We start from the raw sequence: 21,329 nt of genomic DNA on the forward strand, positions 1-21,329 counted from the left end.
GAAGTCAGGAAAGTATAGCCAATGCAGTCCTGGAAAGTATTAAGGAATTCCTATATTAAGGAATATAGAACTGACAGTGAGGATGAACAATAGATTTGAGAAGAGTAAGCTTGAAAAGAGATCAAAGGATAAAAGATTATTAAAGGAAATTAAGAATCCTTGAACATGGAAGGGAAGATCAAGGGTATGACCATCTCCATATTAAATCATAGGAACTGAACAGACAGAGGAACTGAGAAGTAAGGGTATTCAATATGTATATTGAAGCTCCTCAGAATGAGGGGATTTGGAATTAGGGAAAAACTGTCATCCAAAAACTAAACTAATTGAGAAAAGAGGCAGAATGGCTTAGGGCTTGGTATATAACTCCTATCATAATATGGACTGAGTGATAAATTTAGATTGATTTAATGTCAAAACTGCTTGAATGATGACAGTAGAAGATAGTCTGAAGGTGGCAAGAGGTACCAATAAGTCAACAACTAACAACCATTAAGTTGGGGTATGAGTGAAAGTACAACTAACATTAGACAGGATGAGAAGGAATACTATTGACATCATTATCAAAAGGATGCCACATTGCAATGAGTACCATATGATGGACAGCATTAGAAAGATGTTTTAAGATAAAAGGAATTAATTAATTATGGAACAGATGTTCCAATAGAATGTACATATCTGGAGGGGAAAATTGCAGGGCAGATTTGTGGGAATTAGACAGTTCAGTACTACTAAAGGGGATATGTGTATGCTAATCATTGAAGAAGAAGCCCAGATAGACTGACAGTAAGGCCTGAGGAAAGTAGGTGATTAGAAAGTTTAAAGTTGATATTTTATGCCCACCTGTTGTGGCTGTCATCTAGTTTGGCCTTATTGTGGCTCTTGAAGCATTAGAGATTTGTCTAAGATGTGCCTGGTTACAGGCCTGACTGGACCTAGTTTGAGATCTAACAAAGTGCTAGGTGTCGGTTGGTTCCACCTGCCATCCCAACTAGCAGCAGAGCCCAGTAGTGGTTCTAGATAAGCAAGAGAAGAGGGTAGTTTGGCTACACTCATTGCCCAGGAGAAAGGACTAACTTGTGTAGCCTGAGGCAAAGGAGAAAGCCCAGAGAAGAGATGGGAAGGGCTTTGCTCTACCCCCTCCTCCTTCCAGCCCCCTTAAGAACCAGTCTAGAGGCTTGGCTAGCCAGACCCAGACTTTTCCAACTGAAGGCAAATTATAGCACTCCAATAGAAGACTCCCTTCAAGGTGATAGCAACTCATTTGCGATTTATCCTTTGGATCCCACTAGGTTCAATTAGTTTAGAATTCACCTAATTGGGTTGTCACCTAGCCTATATTTCTCTATCTTGTCCATAGGGATTGCCTGAAAGACTGTACCAAAGGCTTATTGAATGTATGTAACATATGTATGTAATACATATGTATTATGTATATATGTAATATGAAAGTATGTAATATATGAAGCATTTCATTTGTTATTATCAGTATACCATATTAAAAAGAGAAATAAGATTAAGTCTAGCATGACCTGTGTATGATCTGGGCACAATATCACAAACTGCCTCTTAAATAATATGTTCTATTGCCAAACAGAAGTCAAACTCATTGGATTATAGTTTTCAGACATCATTTTCTTACATTCTCAAGACATTTTCTTCAGCAACTCCATTTTTCATGATCTTTCAAAGGTCACAGAGAGAACCTCAGCAAATACATTTACCATTTTTTTCAATATTCTAGGGATTGATTTTGAGCCTGATTGAGAACAGTTAAATGCTCTCTGAGCATTTCTTTATCCTTGGATTTCTATTCCTTGATAACTATTTTCTAATTTTCCAATTAAAGACCATTTTTATCAGAAAACAGAAGCAAAAGACTTTTGATCTTCCACTAGTATATCCTGCAAAAGCTCAAGGTTACTTTCACATCACTTCCTTTGTAAATTTGCCCTTATTATGTAGTCAGTCACATTGGTCTCTTTAGAGGTCTCTCTCTTGTCTTCTGCCTTCAAGACAGCACTGTTTGTTAAAAACTCCTTCCTAATTTTCACATTTTTTCCATTTATTCCTGGGTCTCAGATCAAATAATCCCAGATTTTCCCTAACTTTTAAAAATGTAGTTTTTAAATGTTTATGACACATAAGTGAATTTATCCAGCATCCCCTCCTTAGCTAACATGAACTTTTAAGACATGAGCATCACCTCCTCCCATTCATTTCTATTTTGTTCAGAATAGCAGTGTCCTTTGATACTACTTCTACCTTTTAAAAGATAAAGTAATTAACAAACTTAATCATTAATATATTAGCTGCTCTGATTTTAGCACAAAGAACACTGTGTGTAACAGATATCTTGATGTTTAGAGTCCCTCAAACATCATTGTTTTGTTGCACTGAGTGAATCTGATAATCTCTGTCATGATTTTACCATCCCCTTCCATCCATCTGGATAGGCCGTGCATATTTTATATCTATAGCACTTGTTTCTCCATCTTTTTGTCCTCACCTAAATAATTTCCATCATGCCATCTAAACCCCTCAGATTCATGTATTTCCAGTGTGCATATTCTTGACAGAAGTGCTTCTCTGTCACCCTTCCTGATATATTTCTTTTGATCAAGGTATATCTTTACATTGCTGTATTACAGTCATAAACAATCCCATTCAAAGTCAGTGATATAAGGTCATAGTTTCTTTCTTGTAGTGCCTTTCCTACAGTGCCTTCTATATAGATGCTAGATATTTCACTGAATTAATTTTATTACTTGTATTCTCTATTAGTGTAGATACATTTGAGAACCATTAATATTACTTTTTTCCTTATCACCTTTTCTTCTGTACAATTCTGAAAAATCTGTTGTCAGTTTTTCTTTTCTGCCATATCTGTCATTCTCCATGGTGTTTTATTTAGCAATTATCTCTAAGACTTTGCTCCTTTTCTTCCATTTCCATTTTAAAGTTCTTTTAGATCAAGCCAGCCTCCAAACAAAGAGTAGCTGTATTTAAATGCACATTATCACTAGATAAAAACCTATTCCTATTCCTATACTTTAAACCATGGTCCAGAAAACTAAATTCCATTCTTCAACACAATATTTTTAGCTAGTTGTTCATCCTCCATATTTTTCTTTCCCCTCTAAAATTCTAATCAAATGAAAATACACACGTCTAAAAGTCCTGCCCAATGCATCATAATCCTCCGCAGGTTTCCTTCAGTATCCTCAAAAATGATGCAGAGGTCAACAAATCTGATAGAATCTTGAAGGGTTCTCTATCATGCCCCAGATTTGCAATCCATGAATAAAGCACACCTCCCAAATAGTGATATTAGGTCTCTCTATAGACACACTCTCTCATGCTAATCTGGTTGGAGTTACTATTTGTGGTTTAAAATAATAAAATTGCTTTTCTTTTTTTTTTTTTTTTGAAGTATTCTATAATTTTATCCTTCACTAATTCATAATGGCTTTTCCAATTAGTCTGGATAAGTAAGAGCAGCACAGGATTGGAAGTCTAATCTGCTTTTATCTTGACCCTGCCACTAACTAGCTGTGTACTTTTTGGATAAGTCATTTACCTGATTCTCAGTCTCAGTTTCCCAATTTGTTAAATTAGGAGGTTGGGGCAAGATGGTCTCTAAATTCCCTCTGGGCACTAACATTCTATAATTCTTTTAATTAGAAGGCATCAACCTGCAAGGTTTAAAAAATCTAATTCATTTGGACCAGATTATTACTCCAAATTTTAAAAAAAGAGATTATTATAACTTAGATAACAATGTTTTAGAACTAAATGAACACTCAGAGATATCCCATCTTATGGGTGGGAAAACTGGGTTTTAAATGAGTAATTGACTTGTCTAAAAAGAAACAGCTAGTAAACAGAAGAAACTACATAGGTACTGTGTAAAGTGCAATAGGTCTATATGTGTTACAGAAGAAGGCAGGTTAGTCAGTTAGTCAGGCTCGTATAATGGGGCTGAGGTGGGGGGAGAGGAATGGGGAGGTTAAGGAGTCCTATCTATCAGTTCTGGTGAGGAGCTAAGGAATGGGGAAACTTTGATGAGTCACTTCTCAATTTGAATTCTGTAGTAGTTAAAAAAAAACTAGATTGGTTTCCTGATTGTCATTGCAGTGTCCTTTCTTCTACAACTAATATTTGTATTCTGGTAAATAATATTCCATTTCCTTTGTCAGTGAAAAAATAACTATCACATAATATTACAATTTTGGAATTCAAATTTATAGATCTGCTCTGCAAGATTCAATAAAATGTGAAATAACTGTTATAAAAATCAATAGCAATACTGGATTTCTACATTATTTTAAGTTAATTAGGGTCACATTTAGACTTCTGTTAAATACAAAGTGATTGTGTAGTTATAATAAGGTGCTTTGTACCATAGTTTGCAATTATATACATGAAAATCTTATGCCACATAGAAAAAAGATGTAGTTAGAAAAAAGTATTAAAAAATAATAATTAGCAATAATTCATTACAGCTCCTCCAGAAAATAACACTTATTGCTCTATTAGTTTCTTGTAGACAGAGGTTCTACAATAGAGATTTTATAACCAATTGAGCAGTAATAGGTAACCTCAGTGGTCTTACCAGACTGACCAACAGACTGTATGGCTTCCTTCTGGCATGAGGTTCCATGTGCTAACAGAAACAAAGAAGGGTAGAAAATAGAGGAGTGACTTTTCTCAAACAAAATATAACATAAGAAAGTATAGATTTATAATCCATAGGAATTACTGATTGACTATCCACTTTATAAAAAAAATTTACCACTATTATTCCAAGGAGAAAGGTCACTTGGTACAATGAAAAAACAATTTATCATACATTGATTTGTAGAAAACGTGTTGAATAAAATGCAATAGGTCTATATGTGTTACAGAAGTGACATAGAAAGGAAAAGATAGGGCCCAAATTCCAGTTAGCCAGTCTCATATAATCTGGGGGTTAAGGAGTTCTCTCTATTAGTGCTGTGAAAGGCTAAGGAATGGGGAAACATTGATGAGTAACTTAAATGTTTTTTCTCAATTTTAATTCTGTAGTAGTTAGGACCTTCTACATACTAAGGAAGAATGTAATACCGCAATGGATAATGATACATTCTATAAATCTATTTACTTTATTATAGGATGGAGTTTTCTATTAAAATGATGTTTGAAATCTTATAGTACAGTAAGAACAACTCAAAAGCAAAGCAGCAACCTGAATTTACAATTATACCAGCCTCCATTTTTTTTTCTGCCTCTTATAAACATGAGGAAAAATGGTCTCTAACCAAAATATATTCAATGTCCAAATTGTAAGAGTGGTGAAAACAATAAAATAGTACACATACATGGAGATGAAAACTGAGCTACAAGTTCATATATTCCCATTTAGAATAAACTGGCACTTTTTGCCAATCATTTGCATATATTCCCCTCCTATCCACCCTCACCATCACAAAGCTCCTTAAAAAGGAGGGGAAGAAAATACTCTATTTATTCTTTAAACTGAACCCTCTCTTCTAATTCATCACAGGAGAAAACAGAAGGAGGGAGTCTCAGAGTTAGCTAAGGAAGGAGATCACTATGAAGAGAAGACTCAAGTTTAGTCTAAACTCTTCCAGTAAAATCAGATTATAGTACTGATAAACACAGGAAAATGGCCCTGCAGAGACAACCTGAGCCAACACTAGTAAAAACAGACAATCCTTTGCATTCACTCTGAAATATTATCCATTTTGCTCTCATTGGGCTTGCCAAGGGTAGTCAGAAGAATTCCCAACCTGGAATCATCAGTTTACAGTTTGCAAATACCTAAGCAGTATTTCCAGTAGGTAACAAATACACATTGTTTCTAAGCACAAGAATAAAACACAAACAGTAGACCTTCAGTTTCCTCAGGCTCTAGAGGAAAAAATTTTTCAAAAAACGTTTGTATCCAGGATATTAGAATATAAAAGAAAATTATAGGAGTCTATAAGGCAACATGGGGATTACCACTCTGTTCACAGTTAGAGATGGCAACATAGGACCTGAAAAAACCTTGGCCTCCAAAGTTTTAGACTGGTTTTCTCGCTTAGCCTCAAGGAAATTTCGCTTTCTGATATTAATTGGAGGTCTTAACTCATTTCTGATTTTGACTTTACCATTCTGCATTCCCTGTTTTTCCATTAGCCGCAAGGTAGTGAGATGACTAAACTTTTTAGAATTAACTGAATTAGGGCTGGGTGCCAAATCTTTCTCCGGCAGGAAGGACCAGTGCAAACAGCAGCGCTCAGGCTCAGGAAACAAAGTCCTTGTAATTTTTGAAGAAAGAGAAGGTCCATCGTTAAACTTAAGATGCTTGTCCATGGAACCCCTTATTGTTTCAACAATTCTCTTTTCTCCTTTGTGATCAAAAGTCTTGTTCCCATAAATAGAGGAAGTATTCTCAGCTTTTTCTGAACTTTGCAGTTTCTCTTCTGAATGAGTGAAAATGCTTTTACTCTTCTTTACAATGACATCCAAGTTATTTTTGGAAGATGTTTTGAGGGGAGGTAAAACTAAGAGAGACTTGGAATTCACAGACTCCAAAGTAGTGATGTCTTTGTCCAGGTGGACACCTGTATTTTCTAGCCTTTTAACATCCTTGAAACTGTCTGGTGTTAACCACTTCCCTGGCTGCCAAACAAACTCCTTTACTTGCAGGCTCTTCCGTTCCCCCTGGGTAGGGGGTGGGAAGCAGATTCTGTTGACTTCCTTGGATGGACTTTCTGAGCAATTGGCTGCTTCCTGGCTTGGAGGACGGACCTCTTCCTTTCCTATCACCGCCGGAACTGGTGTGCTGGCTTGCAGTTTCACCTCGGGCTTGATTGACTCAGTAAAAGGCCTTGGCTCAGGCAACAAGTTTTTGTCAGTAACTTGTAACATATTTAAACAAAGCAAGCAGCTGCTAAAACATTCTCCTGCCTTTGTTTTTTTGCATTTCTTTCTTGGCCAAATGCAAGCAGTTGGAGAAGCCATACCCCAGCCTTGTACCTGAAAGCAAAACAGGATGTTAATCTACAGAGTAGACCTGAAGGGACAATAAAAGACTACATCATGCAGACAGTCCTTGTCTTACAAATGGCCTAGACACTATACAAATAGTCACCCCTATTCTAGCTGCTACTTCCACAACAGCCCTTGGTGGGGGAGGAGAACAATTTGGAACTTCCAGAAAATAAATTAATTCAGAAGAGGAAGAAGGGAGGAATCTGTGAAAATTAGAACAATTTAGGGGATCTCCCCAACTTCCAGGTCAGGTTGCCCTGTATGCCATACACTGTTACTCGTATTTCACCAATGGTGACCTAAATATTTTTTTTCATTCTGTTAAACTGAATGAAATTTTACCCATGAGAGTATCATTGTTTTTAATAAGCATTCTCTTTTAAAAGTGCTAATACAACAGAAAGGTTGAGCCATCATGCATTTACACTTTATAATAAATTATACATAATTCAACTGAGATTACTTTCTTCTTAACACATTGCTGTGACCAGCTGCACTGAAGGGAATGGGACTTCTGATGAGTGAGGTCAGGGATAGGCAAATAATTTTGGAATATGCAAAACTTTGAAGAATGGGAAAGACCTAAGTGAGAAGCTTTAGTGAAGACCTTTGGGCACCAGGATCTTGGGAAAGTGACACTAGATTGTGACAGTGTGGTATTTCAAAGATAACTCTACTTTAAGAATTCTTCTATACAATATTTATCTATAATACATACATATTTTTTATACATGAATATATATTATTTTAGAGAAAAAATTACAGAATCAGCAATTTTTTAAGAGAACTTATACCACAACCCCTAGAATTCTGATATCTGATGATCTGAATTATATTGGAAACAATGCAAGGTTTTTCTAGTTACTGTAAAGTATTATAGAATTTCAACACCATAGCTCCCAAACTTGATTTTAATTCAACTAAATGCTTATAATGTATTTATTCCAAGTAGTATGTTATGGTGTTTCAACTCGAAAAAAGTTTAAAGTTGTTTGTCTAGGTTTTAAATTTTTTTCTGTTACTATTCCAAAAAGTACCAAAAAGTGTTGTTTCAGTTTTCCACTCAAATTTCATTTTAATTTTTTTTATAACTTTTTATTGATAGAACCCATGCCTGGGTAATTTTTTTGCAACATTATCTCTTGCACTCACTTCTGTTCCGACTTTTCCCCTCCCTTCCTTCACCCCCTCCCCCAGATGGCAAGCAGTCCTATACATGTTAAATAGGTCACAGTATATCCTAGATACAATATATGTGTGCAGAACCGAACAGTTCTTTTGTTGCACAGGAAGAATTGGATTCAGAAGGTAAAAATAACCTGGGAAGAAAAACAAAAATGCAAACAGTTTACATTCATTTTCCAGTGTTCTTTCTTTGGGTGTAGCTGCTTCTGTCCATCCTTGATCAATTGAAACTCAGTTAGATCTCTTTGTAGAAGAAATCCACTTCCATCAGAATATATCCTCATACAGTATCGTTGTTGAGGTATATAATGATCTGGTTCTGCTCATTTCACTTAGCATCAGTTCATGTAAGTCCCGCCAAGCCTCTCTGTTCAATTTAATTTTCTAGAGAAGAATAAGCAATTAAGTAGTAGGCTGACACAATGTTGAATAAATGCTCTCTCAGATCATTTATTATCTCTCCTACAGATAGAAGAGACCTTAGAGATAACTAAGTCTAATCCCTAATTTTATAGAGGAAGAAACTTCAGTTTATAGATACACTTGCCTAATGACAAGAGGTGCTAAATCCAGGTTCCCTGACTCTGAAGTCAGTGCTCTTATCACTGAACCTTATTGCTTTTCTACTATACAAGATGTATATAAAATGTTAGTGTCTTTTAAACTTCAATTACTATGAACATACTTTTGACAGAAATAAATCACAAGTTAATGTAACATCATAACTTTTTTTTTTAATACAATCATTTAGATAGCTAAACTTCAACTTTCATAATAGGTTAATCTCATTTTCTAATCAACTATTAATAATGTGCATTTCTTAAATGCCATTTATAATTTGAATCTCTCTGTAACCTAGCCAAAATAAGCCTTCTTATTATGTGTAAATCTGGGTACGAGACTCCGGAGTTCAAAAATATTCTATGATTCCCTACTATTTCTTCAGGAGCTCAAGCTCCTTTATCTGAGATACAAGGTCCCCACAATCAGACAGCCAAATCTTTCCAGATTTGTATATTCTCTTCCATATACTCTATACTGCAAGCAAACTGAATTACTCTCTTCTCTATAAATATGTTCAGAGCTCTCCATAATCAAATTTTTCTTCTTTACATAGTTCCTTTTGATTGGAATGCCCTCCCCTTCCCCATTCTGGCTTTAAAACCAGAATCAAATCTTTCCAGAAAGTCTTTATGGACCACTTTGTGGTAAAAAACTTTCCTCTTGGATATCACAAAGCACTTTGGTTTTTCTCTCCAATGCATTTGGCATGTAATGATAGAATAAAGTATAACTAGTTATGTTTCTATTTTCCCTGTAAGACTGTTAAGATTGATGTGGGCAGAGCTTGTATTATATTTAAATTTTATATCTTCCCCAGTGCCCAGAAGAACTTTGTATAATAAATTCTTAATATCTTTTTAGTCAATATCAGTGAAAATTCCTTGAAAATTTGTTATTTTTATGAACAAACAAGTTTTTAAGAACTTTTTTCACACTTAAATAATAAAAACTGCATTTTGTAAACACCTAAAACTATTAAAGATTAATAAAAGCAATGTAATATTTTTTTCATGACCAGAGGCAAGAAACAAAACAAAACAAAAGATCTGTGATCTCACTGATAAGAAAGCTTCTTTTAACCAACACAAATCACAAGTCTTCTACAACTTGGTCATATTGAGTTAATGTGGCAGAAAAATTCAGTCCCTTGTGGCCAATCATCTGGTAATAAGCCTCCCAAAATTTATCTAAAATGGTCTTCAGACAAAGGAAATAACAGGGCCCATGCTTAAAGCTTTCTGCTTTGAAAGCAGAAAGTGGGATCCACCAGAGCTTTTTTGTGAAGTTTTAAAATAAGACAATACAATTCTATTTGGATATTAGAGAAAAAAAGCTTTTTGGATACCAAAATGATAAATTATTTAAACAGACTACAGAAAGAAGAAATTGAGTCTTATGTCTAGAGATCTTTAAGAAAAATAGACAACTATCTACACTAGATGATTTAATGAACTATCTTCATTGAATTAGGAGACTGGCCCTGCTGATAACTTGAAGTTTTTTCTTCTTATTCTATGACTTTAATTCCAAAGGCATTGTATAAATTAATTTAAAGCAGATTTTTCTGGACCCTACCTACCATTTACTCTAAATCAAATGGAATCAATTTTGATTTTATAATACCAGTAATGACAATAATTGCTTCTTTCTTTTCACGAATCTACTGTATCCTTATCCTATTCAAAATCCTATATCTAGAAGAGGGCTTTGTAATTTAGTAGATATTTAATGAATATTTGTTGCATTCATTTAATTCAATGAAATAAATTAAGTTCTGATTGAACTCAACTTTTTGGAATATTGCATTTGTGGATTTGTTTCAGGATTATTTTTAAAGGAATTCACAGATCAGTATAATATAAACCAAAATCAGGATACACTTTAGTTCATTTAATTTGTGGGCCAGTCCCCTAGTTGTTTAATGGTTTCAAAGGGGCATATCCTTTGTGACTGTGGTAAACTGATCCACATTAAACCTGAGAAGTCTCTTGTCAATATTATAATAAGAGTTTTATCAAAGAAATACACACACATACACACACACACACACACACACACACACACACACACACACACACACACGTCTTGTGGAGGAAAGTGCTAGGGTAAGAAATTTTCCCATCCCCAAACCATCATCATTACCCAAATCCATTGTTGATGTGTTCTGTGGGCCAAAGTCAATAAGTAATGTCATGGGCTAATTAATATAGAAACACAGTTATGGATATAGAAAAAATGGAAAGGTTTAGCTTACTAGAGAAAAAAAATCTTGGAACAAGAATTTATCCATTTTTACCAATTTGCAAAATGATAGATTAAAGAAAAAAACCTTCTCCCATCTCAGCCTATCACTTTATTCTTGCCTATATAATGGAGTTGAAAACCATTTTTGTGGACAACAGTTCAAAGGGGCTTAAAACACAAGGCTGTTATTCATATTTTTCTCACAAAATGTAATAAAAATGCAATTTGGGTAGTGACAGCAGTGTTAGGTACTCTTCATATGTACGATTATAGTTTGTTTCTGAAGATAATGGTAGGGTGGGTAAATGCTATTGATGAGAACAGGCAGCATATATGTAAAAACTGCTCAGGGCTATCATCCTATGGTTGCTGCCATTAGCTGGGCCTCCTTTGCTCCTAGCCACAATAAATCTTTGCCATTTGTTCTCATCTTCCTCTAGGTAAGGCTGACTTATCTACTGCTCTCTATCACTAGTCCATGGCTATCATAGGCTTCGAAAAAGATTGCTAATGGGCTTGGTTTCATTTTTAGTCAAGTGACAAGAGACCTTAGGAACCATTGAGTCTGAGCCCCCTTCCTTTTGCGGATAAGGAAACTGAGGCCAAAGCAGCGAAGTGACTTATTCAAGCACACACAGGTCTAAGTGGCAGAGCCAGGATTCGAACCCAGGGTTCTCTCTCCAACCCAGCTCTCTTTCCCCTCCACCATGATGCTTCCTGGTATCTCATAAATGGACAATTGATTGTCCAGCTGCAAAATCTGAGAACAAATCTTGCTAAATTGGAAAGCCTCAACATCCAGTTAGTATTGGGTGATAAACTGTTTTGGTCATGGTAACTCTTGAACACTATCACTAAGTTTTAAGATATTTATAATCTGTGTAGAAGGAGTATCCACACTGATAAAACTACATATTTAAAATTATTTATATGTTGATAACATCTGTTCACAAACTGTGATTATTTATTAAATGAAAACTGGTTATTGTCCCAAATATTTATATAATTCCTTAAAAAATTGTAACATTAAACTTTTATATATATATTTGCTGCAGTATTTTCTCCAAGTCATTACTTTTTCCAGGTTATATTGTTTCTGGTTATGAATTTCATTTTTGTGTGTCCTAAACCATCCAAATATTTTTCCTATTTTAATAGATTAAATTTAAGATAAAATATAGTCTTCTAACTTTTATAATTCTTTTTTATGTTTAAGTTTGATCAAGATTTAAGTTATTAATTATGGCACATGATATAAAGATCCAGATTTCTTTTTATTATATAATTATATATATATATATATATAATATTTAATTTATAGTTTCCCCAAATTTATTAATGAATTATTTCTATTAAAAATTTTTGGAAAGTTTGTTAATGATAGTTTACATATTTGGTTTTATTTATAGCACTTATCTCCGGCTACTTTTATTTATGGTACTTCCAATCATTTATCTAAATTTTGGTGAGTACTCCATGGTTTTTTTTTTGTTTGTTTGTTGTTGTTGTTGTGGTTGTGGTTTTGCTTTTTTGCTGAGACAATTGGGGTTAAGTGACTTGCCCTGGGTCACACAGCTAGGAAGTATTAATATGTAGTTTTTTAAAATACCACTTTATAATAATGTTTTCAGATCAAAGCAGACAAGGCCATCTTTTTCAGCATTCCCCTTCTATTTCTCCAAATTTATATGTTTTCCTTTCTTGCTCATTTGTTTTCCATTAAAATTTTATAAAAAATTTATCCAGGTCTATGAAGAAATCCATCAATATGGATTTCTTCATAGACCTGGATATTGACACTGTATTTTACATTATTTATATATTGTATTGATATTACATTTTTTAATTAATATAGAATTATCATTTTTATAGTAAACTATGATTTTCTTCCATGAATGATGGATTTTCTTCCATTTATTTAGTCCTTCCTTTATTTCTGTCAATATAGTTTTATAATTGAGGATACTGTTATAGACAATGTAATCTTTGTAAAGGTCACGTATGTACTAGGTATGTTGAAAGGTTTCAAAGTTTTTTGTTATTGTCATAAATGAGGCTTCTTTTAATAAAATTTCAACAGAACTGAACTGAATTTGAAGTTTTCTTGATCTTTATTTGTGGTATAAAAATATAAAAGATTTTTGACTTGCATCCTTATTGGATTCATTGTCTGAACTCATGGTTGAGACTGAAGGATTTTATGAATAACAATCATGTCATTTCTAAAAAATTTTAAATTTCTTCATTTGTCCCTAAAATGTATTTTTCTTGTCACAATACTGTGAAATATAAAAATGCTATAAGTAGGCTCTTAATAGTTTTAAACCTGGCTTTTAAATGTTGGATTTTTTTATTGTTGGATTTCAAAAAGACATTTTTGTGAAGTTGAGGAGAAAAGAACTTCTCTATTCCTATCCTTTTTATGTTTTTAAAAATCATGAATAGATATTGTAGGTTTCCATAGGTGTTTCTATATCTATTGATATGCTCAGGTGATTTTTAATTTTTTTGTTAAAATATATTTATTATTTACTTAATAAAATGAATAACTGTTGCATTCCTAGAACAAAATCCTACTTAGTCATGCTGAATTATGCTTTCAATGCACAGTAGTGCTAGTTTTTATCTGTTCATACTTTAATATTTTGGCATTTTGGGACAGTAGACAAAAGTCTCAGAATGACCTGGTCTGCCTCTTAATCATACTGACAGTGTGACCCAGAAAAAAATCAATATCCCAGACAATTCTCTAAGACTAAGTTGTAGAAGACTGGTCAGTCTATACTAGTAGTTTTATTACCAGGTGTTTCTTATACCAATTAAATCACAAATCTATCCCCTTCCCCCCAATTTCATCTATATTAATAAGAGCAACTTCAACTTTATTTATTATTGTTCTTTATAAAATTTAGGCTGCACCTCTATATGTGCTTCATAAAAAGGAATGAGTAGCATTTGATCTTTCTCTGTTTTTAGAAACATTCTATGTAAGAATTCTTTCCTCAAGTTTTTAGAAAGGTTTGGAAAAAGTCACTTAAGTTTGTGACCTTATATGAGCCAAATGTTTTTGTTTTTTATTTTTTAACAGGATAATTCAAGCTACATATTTTATTGTTATTGTTAACTGTAAAATGGATCTATATACATTGTTTATTTCCTGTTTCATCCAGGTTCATCATTTATATTTTGGCATCTTCACTCTTCAGCAGTGTTATAGTAGTGATGCCTGTAGATGAATGAAGAAGCAATATAATAATAGAAAGAAGACTGTGGAGTCAGAGAACCTAAATACTGACTGGGTTATTTATTTAATCTGTGTGCATCTGGAAAAATACCTTTGCCTCTGTGGCATTCAATTTCTCAATCTATAAAGTTGTGTAAATATTACTTGAGCTACATACCATCCTCCCTTCTTTACAGAGGTAGGAAACTACAGGTATGGAGTACTGCATATAATATGTTTGATTTATGTATTGGTTGGTTTTGCTGAACTTCTTTTTCTTTCTCTTTTTCATTCTTTGTTATAAGAGATGACTCTCAGAAGAGGGAGGAAGAATATACTAGGAAACTAAAGTGATATAAAAACAAATCAATACAGATTATAAAACAAAAGCATTATCTCATAGAGTTGTGAGGAAAGCACTTTGTAAATCCTAAAGATATGACAATATGCTAAAATTATTTTTACCTGTAAAATCTGTTTCAAATACTTCACATTTCTCAAGAATGACATATCAAATTAAGTTCCTCACCCATCCAGGGATATGTATGGGTAATTTTTCAACACTGACCCTTGCAAAACCTTCTGTTCCAACTTTATCCCTCCTTCTCCCCACTCCCTTCCCTAGATGTCAGATAGTCCACTACATATTAAATATGTTAAAGAATATATTAAATATAATATATGTATATATATTTATATAGTTATCTTACTGCACAAGAAAAATCAGGTTTAGAAAGAAGGTAAAAAAAATAACCTAAGAAGGAAAACAAAAATGCAAGCAGATAATAACCGAAAAAGTGGAAATGCTATGTTGTGGTCCACACTCATTTCCCATAATTCTTTGCTGGGTGCAGTTGATTCTCTTCATTACTGAACAATTGGAACTGATTTGGATTATCTCATTGTTGAAGAGAGCCACGTCCATCAGAATTGATCATAATAGTCTTGTTGTTGAAGTGTATAATGATCTCCTGGTTCTGCTCATTTCACTTAGCATCAGTTCATGTAAATCTCTCCAGGACTCTCTGAAATCATCCTGCTGATCATTTCTTACAGAACAATAATATTCCATAATATTCATACCACAATTTATTCAGCCATTCTCCAATTCATAGGCATCCATTCAGTTTCCAGTTTCTAGACATTATGAACAGGGCTGCCCACTAACATTTTTGCACATGTAGATCCCTTTTCCTCCTTTAAGATCTCTTTGGGACATAATCTCAGTAGAAACATTGCTGGATCAAAGGGTATGCAGAGTTTGATAGCCCTTTGGGCATAATTCCAAATTGTTCTCCAGAATGATCAGATCACAAATCTACCAACAGTGTATCAGTGTTCCAGTTTTCCCACATCACCTCCAACATTCCTCATTATCTTTTCCTGTCATCTTAACCAATCTGAGGTGTGTAGTGGTATTTCAGAGTTCTTTTAATTTGCATTTCTCTGATCAATAGTGATTTAGAGTTCCTTCTTCATATCACTAGAAATGGTTTCAATTTCTTCTAGATACATATTCTTCAAAACATTTTGCCTGCATTCCCAAACTGAATCTATTCCAATCCACTTGCCACCTTCTCCCCCTTCTTTTTCCTTTTGCTTTTTTCTGTTCAAAACCATTTCCTTTTCAAAATAGGTAAGTGCCTCTTTTCGTTATTGCTTAGTGCACTGAATGAATGAAAAAGCATTTATTAAATAGTATGGGTCCAAGCATGGTGGTAAACATGTAAATACATCTAGATATATTAAGTGAGACAGTCTTTGTACTCAAGGAACTTAAAGTCTAACAAAGGAAGACAATACACAAAAGGAGTTAAAAGTTGGAAAAGGAGGGATAGATCATATGTATTCAATGAAATAGTTTGGAAATGATTAAGAAGGCCTAATTCTTGGCATAATAAAGTGAAACTATCTATCAGAGTCCAGAGTCCCAGGGGAAGTCTTAAGTTCTGATGGGAACAGAAAAGGCCCATAGAATGAGTAGCATGGTTTAGAGATGGAAAAGATTGTATTAGGCTTCCCACAAAACTAAATGATTTTTATATTCTTCCTAGAGAATAGTAATACCCTGACACACTCATCTTTCAAAATAACTACATTTTTCTTGGTAATACTATATGGCCAGGAATCATGGAATGCTAAAATCTCCAAAAGTTAAAATATCAAGAAAGCCAAAGGACAAAAGAGACATGTGGTGGACTGCAATAAAAGGATGTAATCAGTAGAGAAAAACATGGTATCTAGGAAGTATAATGATCAAAAAAGGAGGTAAGTCATATAGCAAGAGAAAGAAATAATGGGTAGAGGACCTAGGTTCTGCACCAAAATCCAGCAAATGTTAAAAAAACATGTTAAGTGGATAATCTATATTTGGATGGGTATGAATGAGAATTTCACAGGATAAAAGGCCATGGATGAATTCTGGTTTCCATTGGTGGAGGGAGCACCCAAAATGCTTAGACAAGAGAGCCAATAAAGAATGTATTGAGAGAAAGGGAAAGGGAGAAGTAGAATGGTATAAATTATCTGCCATAAAAAAAAAAAAAAGAGGCAAGAAAAAGCTTTTACACTGGAAGGGAAGAGGAGGAGGAGGAGAGGGTGAGTGAGTAAACCTTACTCTCATCAGAATTGGCTTAAAGAAGAAAAAACATACATACTCAATAGGGTTACAGAGTATGTTTTATCCTGCAGGAAAGGAAGGCATATTGGGAGAAGGAGCAAAGTAGCAAAGCTCTTTGGGATAAAAGGAGAGAGAATAAAATAAATAGGGGTAAATACAATTACTAGAGATTATAAGAGGAATTTTGAAGCATGTTTCTCTAATAAGGTTCTCATTTCTCAAACATAGAAGGAACTGAGTTAAATTTATAAAAAAAAAATAGTTATGCCCCAATTGATAAATGATCAAGAAATATGATCTATGCCCAAAGGGCTATAAATTCATGCATATCCTTTGACCTAACAATACCACTACTAGACATGAATCCCCAAAGAGATCTTTTAAAAAGGAAAAGAACCTATATGGTCAAAAATATTTATAGCAGTTCTCAGGGCAAAAAACTGGAAATTTAGGACTTGCCCATCGGATGGGGATGAACCCTGAAACTGTCCCCCTTGACTTTTGGGGGGAAGCAATGGGAGTGAACTCTGAAACTGTGTCCCTTTTGATCTGTAAAAGAAGGGACATTCAGAGTCTCAGACTCTGAAAAATCTGGGAAAGGTTATCTTCCTAGACAAATTAAGTGGCTTCATTCAATTGGAGATCTTGGTCAAATCACCCTCCATTGATCTTTTGGGGATAGCCTGATCCTCTTCAGGAAATTCCAGCTTCTGAGAAAAAGCCTTTAAAATGATTTTATTCAGTTGGAGATCTGGGCCTGATTGAGAGGCTCAAAACTCCAAGAGAAGTATCTAGGACTGGGGGTATTGACTCTCTTTTCAATTGGAACCAAGCCTTAGACTTCTTATAAAAAGACAATTTTGCACCTCAAATCTTTGCAGAAGTCCAAAGTAGGATTTTATGCTTTGCCAAGGGACCTCTCTTCTTGGCACAGCTGCCTGCCAAGACTCTTGCCCACTGTGAAGGCATTCTCTTCTCAGTAATAACCTTTGTTATTTCTCTGATAGGACCTCTTGCCACTGAACAATCTGTCTTTCTAGCAAAGCTGGCTTCTTAGTGCCAATAAAAATCCCCTTTGCCATTCAAACTTTTTGAATTCATGAATTCTTTTACATTGGACTTGCTCCGACCAGAGGGGATTCTCATATCTCAATTCTCTACCACTAGAACCACATCACATCCCTTAGGGAATGGCTGAATAAACTGTCCTATGTGATTATGATGGAATGTTACTGTTTTATGGGAAATGAGCAGCCAGATGCTCTCAGAAAAAAACTGGATAATCTTTCATGAACTCAAGCAAAATGAAACATACTGTATACAAAGTAATAACAATGTTCTAGGATGATCAGCTATAAATGACTTTGCTATATTCAGCTGGACAATAATCTACTGCTACTCTAAAGGATTTATTGTGAAAAATGTTGTATTTATTTGTATCTAAATACATTGTAACATTCTCTCTTTGTGTCTCTGTCTTTCTCTTTTTTACTTTATTTTTCTTAAGGGTTTTTCCTTTTTGGGGGAGGGAAAATGGAAGATCTGTTTTCTTTTACAATATGACTTTTATAGAAATGTTTTGCATAACCTCATATATAGTTTCTTAATGGGGACTGGCAGTGGGAATAAGAAAAAGAATCTTAAACTCAAGAGTTTTAAAAATAAATCTAAAAAAATTGTTTTGAATGTAATGGGGAAAATCTTATATAAAAATTTTTTTAAAAAGGAAAAAGAAGTTGCTCTAGTAGCAGTGTCTTCATTCTAGAACAATCTTTTTCAAAGAGGGTTTTCTACTAATAGTATCTGAAATGCTAATAAGCTTAGTTGTTAGCTATATCTTTATATGCTTAAAAGTTAAGTATCTGAATTATTTTTCATCTAAACAAAGATTATTCAATTTAAAATTGATCTTCAATTTGTCTTTTATTAAAGTAACTTTGTACAGTGAATTCTATTTAGAATTTTGAAATTTTAGATTTCTTTTATTACTCAACTATCTTCTACAAGTAATCAACCATTTATCTAGAAGTACAGCTATGGGATATAAAATTATTAGTGTCTTATACATTATTAATAGGATAGTACAGGAGTGCAAATACCATATTTAAAAGTTAGAAAAACTTGGTTTATTACTCTGACTTACTGTTAAAGTGTTAAAACACGGTGTCCTCATTTCACTTCTCTGGTAAATTCTTGCATAAAATTAATGGATTGGACTAAAAGTCTTTAAGCTATATAATTTTATTATCATTATTATACAACATTATGTTAATAATTTAAGAAGATACTTCAAAGCAAGATTTTTAATACCTAACTACCCATTTTCTCAAATCTGCAATCTGGCTGGAAACACTACCAAAGTACTCTCTCCAAGGTTCCCAGTATCTTTTTTAGTGCTAGTTCCAAAACATTTTTCAAAATCCATATCTATTTAAAGTCTTCATTTTCTCTTGCCTTAAGTATTTTAGTCTCCTAATTGGTTTCCTTACTTTTTTCTCTAATCCATCCTTCACAGAGCTGCCAAAGTAATCTTTCTAATTCACAGAGCTGATAGTATCCCATTAAAACAAAACAACCTTAATTGTTCCCCCATTGTTAACTGAATGGAATTCTAATTCTTCATATTGGTATTTAAGGTTTTGCACAATCTTGTCCTGACCAATGTTTCTACTTTAATTTCACAAAACTTGATTTATACCAGGAATGCAGGGCTGGTTCAATATTAGGAAAACTATTAGCATAATCGACTATATCAATAACCAACCAAACAAAAACTATATAATCATCTCAATAGATGCAGAAAAAGCATTTGATAAAATCCAACATCCATTCCTAATAAAAACACTTGAGGGCATAGGAATAAATGCACTTTTCCTTAAAATAGTCAGGAGCATATATCATAAAACTCCCCTCTGAACACTCTGAGTTCCAGTCAAACTGGTCTTTGACCTCTTTTCATATTGCCCTTTGCCACTTTTGTGACCTTTGTATTCAATGCCTCTCCATGCCTGAGAGATTTCCTCTTTTTCACCTACAGACAAGTTTTCCCCTTCCGTTTCACAGTCCAGATCAGATGTCAGATTCTTCATGCTCTCTTCCCTGATTCCCTTGCTAGAAGTTATTCCTTCGTTCTCTGATTTTTTTTTTTTTAGGCTATTCTGCATGATTTCTCTTAAGCACTATCATTTTATGTTTCAATTTATAGTTATTTATGAATATATTTCACCCCTTTCCATATTTCAGTGTTCTGAGGACAGATATTATATTCTTTTTTAAAAAATTTCTGCATCTTTAGAATTAAGCATTTTATATAGAAGATTTTACATAGACATATCTATATAGAGAGAGAAAGGGAGAGACCTACAGGAATGAAGGGGAAGGAGAGAGAGGGAGAAAAAGAGAGAAATAGACAAAGAGACAGAGACAGAGAGAGACGGAGAGACAGAGACAGAGAGACATGATGAGAGCAAAACCAGACAACCCTGTAAAGTTATGTAAAATCACCAACAAAAAGTTATACAAACTTAAATGGTCTTGCATTCTTTTGAAACAGGAAGATGAAGCTCCAGAGAATGATTCTTTTCATATACAAACCTAAATGGTCCCACACACCCTCTGGAACCAGGAATGTTCAGAGAATGTCTCTTTTCATATACAAACTCAAGTGGTCTTGCTTATCCTTAGATTTCTGTATAAAGTAGGCCTTTAGAAAATGTCTCTTTGCAAAATCACTTCTCTCTTGAGAATGATATTGCCCACGAAGAACCCTCTTATCTTGGTGTCTCTCTAACAATAAAAGCCTTTTTATCATAGCCTTTGAGTAAAGCGAATTTCCTTCACTAAAAGCCAGTACCTTGGAGATTTTGCTCACAATAAATTTTGCTCACCTAATCCTGTCACACCTCTCCTTCACAACCCTGTCCTCATCAGACACACACACAGAGAAAAGAATTAATTTCTGGGAAAGAAATTCTTTTTTCTTGTAAGAAATTCTTAATTCTTTTTTCAAAAGATAGAAGAGCAATGTGTGTTAAGGAAAAGCTTGTCTTCAGGGTAGCATAGACTAGTGCATAACACACAGACTTGGGAGTCTTCAAATCCTGCCTTTGATATTTGATACCAGTATTTCATTAGGCAAGTCACTTAATTTCTATGAGTGTTTCCTCAATTGCAAAATGATGCAGTTGGAAACAATGACTTCTAAGGTCTCTTCCAGCTCTGAATCTATGATCCTATAAGCTAATAAGAATAAAATCATTATGACTGGAAGTGATCTTAAACACTCCCACTGCCTCATTTTACAGATAAGAAAATAGGCTCAGACTGAAAAAGGAGCTTGACTATGTACAAAAATATACAGAGACAGGATTTGAATCCAGTATTTCTGACTCCAAATCCATTGCTCTCTTCAATACAGCGCACTGCCTCCCAACTTAACAACATTTTAATATG

The 21,329-nt window shown here is 34.0% G+C and overlaps 1 protein-coding gene across 4 annotated transcripts in view; it reads right to left on the bottom strand.

Moving 5' to 3' along the window:
* C2H16orf46 (chromosome 2 C16orf46 homolog) overlaps positions 1-21,329 on the bottom strand; it is a 64,638-nt gene that overhangs the window by 17,973 nt on the left and 25,336 nt on the right. For 2 of the 4 annotated variants that reach the window (XM_051976166.1, XM_051976167.1), the window contains exon 4: positions 5,041-7,026. In XM_051976166.1, coding sequence (XP_051832126.1) covers positions 5,974-7,026 — 1,053 coding nt within the window. In that variant the 3' untranslated portion in view covers positions 5,041-5,973. Of the gene's footprint in view, positions 1-5,040; positions 7,027-21,329 lie in introns of those variants that run through there. The other 2 variants (XM_051976169.1, XM_051976168.1) reach the window with 2 other exon arrangements.

This window comes from Antechinus flavipes, chromosome 2 (genome assembly GCF_016432865.1).
Source record: "Antechinus flavipes isolate AdamAnt ecotype Samford, QLD, Australia chromosome 2, AdamAnt_v2, whole genome shotgun sequence".
NCBI classification, from domain to species: Eukaryota; Metazoa; Chordata; class Mammalia; order Dasyuromorphia; family Dasyuridae; genus Antechinus; species Antechinus flavipes.